The sequence below is a fragment of the Chanodichthys erythropterus genome, chromosome 3 (genome assembly GCF_024489055.1).
Source record: "Chanodichthys erythropterus isolate Z2021 chromosome 3, ASM2448905v1, whole genome shotgun sequence".
Classification (NCBI taxonomy): domain Eukaryota; kingdom Metazoa; phylum Chordata; class Actinopteri; order Cypriniformes; family Xenocyprididae; genus Chanodichthys; species Chanodichthys erythropterus.
Window position 1 is genome coordinate 4,374,355 of NC_090223.1, and position 9,298 is coordinate 4,383,652.

General features: G+C 35.4%; 1 protein-coding gene across 1 annotated transcript in view; it reads left to right on the top strand.

Moving 5' to 3' along the window:
* The window catches only part of LOC137002595 (zinc finger protein 91-like), a 34,209-nt gene extending 24,911 nt beyond the window's left edge, over nt 1-9,298 (top strand). Inside the window, exon 5 of the mRNA XM_067362352.1 lies at nt 8,472-9,298. Within this exon, the coding sequence (XP_067218453.1) occupies nt 8,472-9,298 (827 nt within the window). The remainder of the gene's footprint in view (nt 1-8,471) is intronic.

Here is a 9,298-nt window from a genome sequence, read left to right on the forward strand (position 1 = left end):
GCTGTGGGAGGAGCTTCACTGATGATGTGAGTGATGTGGGAGGAGCTTCACTGATGATGTGACTGCTGTGGGAGGAGCTTCGTTGATAGTGGCCTGTAGTGGGCGGGTCTTTGTTGACTGAACTACAGATTGGTTGGAGGAGCTGATCTGCCAAAATCAGTTACTGATTTTATTTTTATAGGGTTAAAGACCAGATATCAAAATTTAGTATCTGCATCAAATTAAATGTACAAAAGCGAATATAAATAGTAGTGGTGGGCCGTTAACGGCGTTAACGTGCTGCGTTAACGCGAGACTCTTATCGGGCGATAAAGAAAATATCGGCGTTAATCTATTCTCAAAGTTGGGTTGGGAGCTGGGTCTACACTACGCAAGCTATGATGACTTTCACCTTGATATTTTAGCGCGGATGTATTTCCAGCCGAACTGACCCTTCGCAAAGACCCGCCCCCCTTAGTTACTGTTGCTTTGTTTGTCAAGCCGTGGCGCTGTGAGTGACGCCACACACAGTGATTAACGCATCACGGAGCAAGGAGGACATGGACAACACGTCGTCAGACAAGACAGAGCAGGTTACTTATGATATTTAACAAAGTCCCAGCTTTAAAACTGTGTAGTTTTTAAAGAAATTCAAACAATAAAACCTGTTTTCTTTAATGTGTCGTGACCGTGAAAGAATGCCTCAACTCAAGAGGCTCGTAAACCGATCATCTCGTACTACGAGTCCATTTACAGCATCAAATAAACATGAATGAACATGAGAATCAATGTTGTTTCAAACGCGGAAAGATGTCAATATACAAAATTAACTCAAGTTTAATACAAGTTTAACTCCACCGAGGTTAATCTTCTAACTCCTATCTGCTTTGTCGGTCAGAATGGCGGATTACTTTTAGTCGTTTGTTGCGTCCCAATTCGCCTACTTATACTACGCCCTAAAAGTATGTACTCTTCCCGTGAACAAAAAGTACTTACTTTTGAGTGTGTTAGAAAAGAGTAGACAAGCTTTGGGACATACTATCACGTCATACGTCTTTGCTCTCTGTCGCATCCAGTCACCATAAACTGGCCTGTCAATCATCTTACATCCTCCATATTTCATTTAGCTAATTTCCTACCGTATCGGAGAGAAATGAAGCACGTTGATCTGCAGTCGCGAGTCTTTCATGTGGAGAACTCTCCTCATATTAATGCATAATGATGCATTTAAAAGTTAATGGCCAATCAGATCTTTATAAAAGTCCACATTGGTATTTGCAGATGAAAAATAACACATATAACATTAAAAAATATTTTTCTATCAGTTTGAATTTATTATTAGTCACTCAAACAATCTCTCAGCGTCGTGCATATTCACCATGTTTTGTAGTTTTGAACACTTTTTACTCGTGTTTGTAGTTCTGAACTGAATCCTCGTACAATGCGCAATGGATTGTGGGCAATATTAGCCTCTATAGTGTGCACGGATCCAATAGTAGACCATCCGGGGACTTTTGGCATACTCTTTTCAACATACTATGCTTTGGGACACACTTATTTTAATCTCACATACTATTTAGGATGGATAGTACGGACATTGGGACGCAGGGACAATTTGGGTATCTCACATATTCTGAATGTCTTCGGCAGAATTCAAATGAGCCATTTTAATCTAGATTAATCTAGATTAATTCCAAAATTAATCTAGATTAATCTAGATTAAAAAAATTAATCTATGCCCACCTTTAATAAATAGAAAACCCATTAAATCCAAGTGTCTATTTTAATGTTTCAAATTACTGTTGTGAAAATAAAATGTTTTAATGTTCCATCATCATTTAGTATAACAGATATATTTAATATAAAAATAGAACAACAGTTATTTTGACCTGTACTCAATAAAGTATATAAAAGAATAAGAGATCATACTACATTTCATTATATATTAGATGATTAAATACTTCTTGCTGACAAATAAGTGAAATCTTGTGGTTTGAATGAAAGTGGTAAAGTATAAAGATTTAAAATGACAATTAAAGAGTATTTTGGGCTTCACTGTGATCCTTAAATACAGTGTTTGAATGTCAGAAAATGATTATTGTTCTAAATGATGACAAGTTGTTTTCTTTCTTTCTTTCTTTCTTTCAAACTTTTTTTTTACTATATTAACCCCTTTTGTATTCCACCCTCAATCTAATTGCATCAATCATTTATATCCATCTATTGTAAAGCAACTGATGCTAATTCAGAACTTTTTGTTTCAAATTCTAACTTTATTCTGTTTCTTCATTAAAATAATGATAGATATCTAGTATGAAAGTAGTAAAGAACTGTAAGAAAATAACTGTTGAAAGCATAAAGACAGAAATAAATGTAGATATTTATAGTAATCAAATCCTCTCAGTCTGTTGACAGCAATGAAATGAGCTTTAAGTGTCAATTTACAGCAGATCTGAAGACATCAGCATAATAAATGGTGAAAACAGGAACTATTGACATGAAATAAAGAGTGTTCTCAGCAGTTTCTCTGTTAATATTGATGATCCTCAGACTATCAACACTCATTCAACAAGACATTCAGATCATCTCACTTTATTCTGAGTGTTTGCTGTTAGAAACTGATTATTTGAGTCAGGATAAATGAGAAAATACTACAAAACTGCTCTATTGAAAGACAATACTGATATTTCTCACAATATGACATTAATAACACAAAAACAAACATAAGGACACTCACCATCATCAACCACTAAAGATAAATAACTACAACAATATGATAGATATGAATTGAAGGTTTGATTTTCTAATAAGTACATTGATTGCAGTAGTGAAATTAGATCAGAAGAGCAATAATCATAAAACCTTTAAAAATAAAGTAGAGTTGTTGTCATAATACAGAATCATCCCGTATTTAAGATATCAAAGCAGTGTTCAGTATTAAACTCATACGGATCACAGTTTGTCCAGTAAAGGATACATGTAGGTTAGAGAGGAAGAATTAAAGTGTAAACTCACTGTAAATGAAATACACTAAAATGAGTTTTCAGAAATATAAACCAGAATGAGACTCTGAGGAGTGAAAGGTTTCCTCAGATCAACTGCATTAAGTGTAGATTATAGAGATTTTTAGCTTAAGCTGATTTAAGTTTTAACTGCTTTATATCGTAACCAATGAAATCAGTGTTTTTATTGTTATGACCGCCTCCTGTGAGACTTTCCTTAAACTGAGGCTCAAAACAGAAGCACAGGAGAGTCTTCTCCATCATTCCTGAAGATCTTCAGCCTGCGGCGGTGAGAACTTTATGATTGAGGCAGATCTGACTATCCTGACCCTACCTGAATAACCACAGGGTTAAAGCTGAATGATAAAAACACTCACCGACTGACAATATATATGACATTTGAATATGGTTTGTAATATTTATGTAGTATTATCTGGAGATTAATATGAGCTTTGTTCATCATCACACATTTAAACTCCTCAGGATTGTTTTTGGTGTTTCATATCAGGCTCATCTGTAGAGCATGTGTTGGTATCTCCTGCTTTCACACTCCATCACTGAGAAAAGAAGAAACTAATGTGAAATTAACACACATTTCATCTGAACAGACCACACAATTCTCTTCTTTTAAAGAGCAGTTTTATAGTCTTTTCTCATATATCCTGCATTTACATTTACATTTAGCAGACACTTTTATCCAAAGCGACTTACATTATACTATACATTTGTATCTGAGTATGTGCAATCCCTGGGATTGAACCCATGACCTTGGCATTGCTAGTGCCATGCTCTTTAACCACTGAGCTACAGGAAAGACTCAAATAATCAGTTTCTAACAGCAAACACTCAGAATAAAGTAAGATGATCTGAATGTCTTGTTGAATGAGTGTTGATAGTCTGAGGATCATCAATATTAACAGAGAAACTGCTGAAAACACTCTTTATTTCATGTCAATAGTTCCTGTTTTCACCTCATTTATTATGCTGATGTCCTCAGATCTGCTGTAAATTGACACTTAAAGCTCATTTCATTGCTGTCAACAGACTGAGAGGATTTGATGACTATAAATATCTACATTTATTTCTGTTTTTCTTACAGTTCTTTACAACTTTTCTAGATATCTGTCATTATTTTAATGAAGAAACAGAATAAAGTTTGAATTAGAAACAAAACAGTTTATGAAACAGTTAACTGAATTAGTATCAGTTGCTTTACAGTAGACTGATATACATGCTTGATATAAAAGAAAGAAAGAAAGAAAGAAAGAAAGCTACTTGTCATTATTTAGAACAATAATAATTTTCTGACATTCAAACACTGTATTTAAGGATCACAGTGCAGCCTAAAATACTCTTTAATTGTCATTTTAAATCTTTATACTTTACCACTTTCCTTCAAACCACTAGATTTCACCCATTTGTCAGCAAGAAGATTTTAATCATTTAAAATATAATTAAATTTAGTATGATCTCTTATTCTTTTATATATTTAAATATATCTCTTACACTAAATGATGATGGAAGATAAAACATTTTATTTTCACAACAGTAATTTGAAACATTAAAATAGACACTTGCATTTAATTGTTTTTCTATTTAAAATTGCTTTTGTACATTTAAACACAGTAACTGATATATTTTTGATTTTGGCAGATCAGCTCCTCCAACCAATCTTCAGTTCAGTAAATGAAGCCACGCCCACTACAATTCACCCGTGAAGCTCCTCCCATATTAACACATCATCAGTGAAGCTCCTCCCACAGCAGTTCTCAAATAAATGCTGGAATATTCCAATCAGACGAGCATCAGAGCATCAGGAAGAGCTGAAATCTGCAAAGACTGAGTTTATTAAAGAGGACAGTGAGAACATGAGTGATCCAGAACCCTGCAGAATGAAACACACTGAAGATACTGAAGAACAAAGAGGTTGGTGTTTATTCTTCATTCATGATGCTGAACAACATTCATGTTACAAAGATTTAGATACACAGTTAAACTATGAAATGAGACATAATGTTCTTTTCTCACAAAAGTTCAGTAAAGGGAAGTTTGAGAAACTTTCATAATGATTGTCAACATCAGATCAAACTAAATATTTATTTTACATTATTTCAATATCTGCTTCACAGTTTGCAAGAGTGTTTCCAGAATTTAGGCATTTTCACTATAGTTCACAACATTGTTATTTTTAGGAATAAACTGTGAAAACCAAAATGTTTGAAGTAAATGAACTTTCCAGAATGGCTGACAGGGTTGTAAGTGTAACTTGAGCAAAATCTCTTCTTACAGTAACTTTGGTAACAGGGTTGATGAATGCAGTCATTCATTTGTGTAAAAACTGAGACAAAGGATTGAGATTATTTTCTTGTCCTCCCATCATGCTGTAGAGAGAGCCCAGATGATGTCTCTTCCTGGTTGTTTTTGAAAGCAGGAAAATCATGTCAGAAGTAACAGGGTTGAGTGAATCATGAAGGACACTGATAATAACACATTTAAAGATGCAGTCAGTCTAGACTTTGAGCATGTGAACTTTCTACAGACGCTGAAACGATCATGATATGATGTCACACTCCGTGAATCTCTTTTAAAACATAAATAACAAATAATAATCATTTTAAAATGTAAAAATGTACAATCTGCTTCACTTTACTGCAAACTTCTGTAGCAAATTAGCTCAAAAATAAATAGGAATAATTAATCATAACTAGTTATAATTAATTATTAATATTTTAATCAGTTAATAAAATTAACTTAATGTAATAAAATTAATATTACAATCAATTAACCTGTTGTCCAGTGAACACACAGTGTTAAGAAATGTTCATTTCCAGGTTATGGGAAATAACAATCTTATTCTACTAAAAGCCTGTAGTCAGGACCTACATGAATAGGGACTCCCGTATATGAGAGCAAAACACGGACAACCTTACGTGTGACATGAACAAGACTTTATTAACTAGACTAAACACTTAACTACTCTAACATTCACACACATACATGCATACAGTTTACCAAGAGAGGGAGGGCTAAATCAGAGTACAGGAAGCAAGAAGTTACAGCATTGTTGTACATTTCAGCAGATCAACAGCCTTGAGCAAACCATCAGTTTAGTTTTAACAGGCCCTTCTTTCAAAGGGGTAAGGATACTCAATGTATCCGATAATGAGACTAAGTTTGATACTTGCATGTCTCTCCAAGATGAATTAAAACTGTCCTGATGCAATTTGTGGAGGCTCCCGTTGAATCTTTGCTGATATTGTCTTGATGAAAGAGAACCAGTTGGATTCAGAGGATCTTTGGTGAATGGAAGGTCTAGGCCGAGGCCTGGCACAAGCTTGGGGTTCCTTAGAAGCTTCTAGCTTCTTAAAGCATCATCTTGACGTCAGCATTTGTCAGTGAAAGAGAAGAAGAGGAGGAAGGGCAGGAAGAGAAAACTTGGTCTTGTGATCAGTGTGAAGATGTCACACCCTCTTGAGGTGTCTGAGCCAATAAGGAGTTGCCCCCTCGGAGGGAAGTTTTACGAGTCTTTGTTCTGTAGCAAGATATTAGCATAAGACACTGGATTGGATGTTTGAGAGAAAAACCTTCTAAATTCCTATAATACTAACATGTCACAGAGTTAGTAACATGCAACATGAATTACCAAATAGGAAATTAAAGTTGGAGTCCGTAGATACCAAACATGTTGCCAATGTGATCTCAGTTAACTATACATTTGCAACTATGGAACATTAATAGTTCAAAAGAGAGAAATAATACATAGAATAAAGCCTATAAAAGGCAAGTCATGAGATGGGAAAATTGGATACATATTTATACATTTCCCAAGTGGTTATATAGAGAATACATAGGATTAAGAGAGTTTATTTGTCCTTCTCAGGAAGAATGAGTCACTAGTCTCTACAGCATTCTTCCGGATCATAAAAGTACCATATAACTGTAACAGGACACCTAGTTGTGCCTGTGTGCTAGCAACATTGGGATGCTGGTTGCAGTTTTAGGGGGATGAGTTCAGAGAACTTTGATAGTGAGAGTGAGTTTATGGGTAATTTATTAAATACAATGAATAATTGTGTGGCTGATTGGTCCAGATGCTACACTTCACTTGATCTTGTGTTTCTGGTGTCCCGCATTCACATGTGTATGAATGGAAGTCAGTGGAAGGAAAAGTCTAGTGTGACCGGCCCTTGATAATTACACAGGTTTAGGAAAATAAATGAAATATCAGTTTAAAAGTTGATGTCAAAATATAGCTGTTAATATCACATTAGATATTCTGTCATTGATCAATTATATTTAATAGCTCTCACTACAGAAACTTGCTCTAATGTTTTAAATATAATAATTGAGTAAAGAGAACAGGACACGCCTTGACCAAACTCTCTTTTCTCCTCTATTATCTGTGCACCCCTCCCTCATCCCTCATCCCTTCCTCTCCCCCTGATTCAAGACACTGAAAGTTCACTAAGAATATCTGTAGACCACATAAGATGTTTCTTGTCAATTTATCTTTCCCCTTTCATGTTTGTCAAGGGTCTTTCAGGACAAATGTGGGCAATTTAAAAACAAAAAGAACAATTTCCTTAATCTGAGCGGTTCTCAGATTCCATAATCCTTGGCTACTTTGCCACCTGATCACACACACACACACACACATTGAATGTACTTGATCATACAATTTCAAATGGTTAAAAAAAACTCCTTTATTGGCCCTTAATGGACAAAAATCAGCAGCATAGGAAATGAATGGGGAATACTACCATTCAGAGCAATGTTTTCTTTATTTTCTTAATATTATTTATAATGAATTATTAAGAATTATTTAAGGGAAGGTGGCAGAGCAGCTATTTGTCAAATTCTGTATCCAGAAGACCTCCATTCAGTGCTTATTGTCTTAATTTAGTAAATCTAAATTTAATAACCATTTGATATTGGAGTCAGATTAAGCGTAGAGTTAAAGTAAAATTGAGACTAAATTCTAAAAATTAGGTGAACTTCACAGGAGCGCTGAAAAGACACACATTATACCTTCGCCCAGACCACTGGTGGCTCTTTACAATTGGTTGATTAATCTTAATGTCATTAATTTATGAAAATGCAAACGCATAACAATTATCAGAATGTTTTATAGCAGTTGTCTGTCACAGCAAGTCTCAAATTTATGACCTTTCACTTTACATTTCTCTCTTTAAATTATTTTGATGTACTGAAAATTAAATAATTTCATTTCAGAGCTGATGGAAGTGAAGGAGGAGAGTGAAGAACTGAGTGAAGTGGAGGAGAAACATCATGACAAACCTGGAGAAAAACCTTTGAGTCGCTCAAAGACTAAAACGACATTTTTAAAGAAAAGAGCCAAGAAATCTACAACCTGCACTCAGTGTGGAAAGAGTTTCACAGCAAAACAAAGTCTTGAGCGTCACATGAAACTTCACTCTGGAAAGAAGCCGTTCACATGTGATCAATGTGGGAAGAGCTTCACACGAAAAGTACATCTTAACAATCACATGAGAGTTCACACTGGAGACAAGCCGCACACATGCGATCAATGTGGGAAGAGTTTCAGTCAATCATCAAACCTTAAAAAACACCTGATGATCCACACCGGAGAGAAGCCATTCACATGTGATCAATGTGGGAAGAGTTTCAGTCAATCATCAAACCTTAAAAAACACCTGATGATCCACACCGGAGTGAGACCATTCACATGTGATCAATGTGGCAAAACCTTTCTTCTGGAATCAAACCTGAAGAAACACCTGACAGTTCATATGAAGGAGAAGCCACATTCATGTTCTGTGTGTGGAAAGAGTTTTTCACTGCTGCAATATTTACATGCGCATCAGAAAACACACACTGGTGTGAGAGAGTACATGTGCTTTGAGTGTGAGAAGATGTTTACTACAGCGACCAATTTAGAACGACACCAGAGAATTCACTCTGGAGAAAAACCTTACAAGTGTTCACACTGTGACAAGAGATTCAGGCAGTCAGCAAATCTGAAAAAACATGAGATGATCCACACTGGAGAAAAACCTTACAAGTGTTCACACTGTGACAAGAGATTCAGTGAATCAGGACCTCTGAAAAGACATGAGAGGATCCACACTGGAGAAAAACCTTACAAGTGTTCACACTGTGACAAGAGATTCAGTCAGTCATCATCTCTGAAAACACATGAGAAGATCCACAGCAGAGATAAGCTGCACAGGTGTGATCAGTGTGGAAAGAGTTTCTCCATTAAAAGTCACCTGAAGATACACATGAAAATCCATGCAGTGGAGAAACCACATCACCACAGTCTGAGATCACAGTAA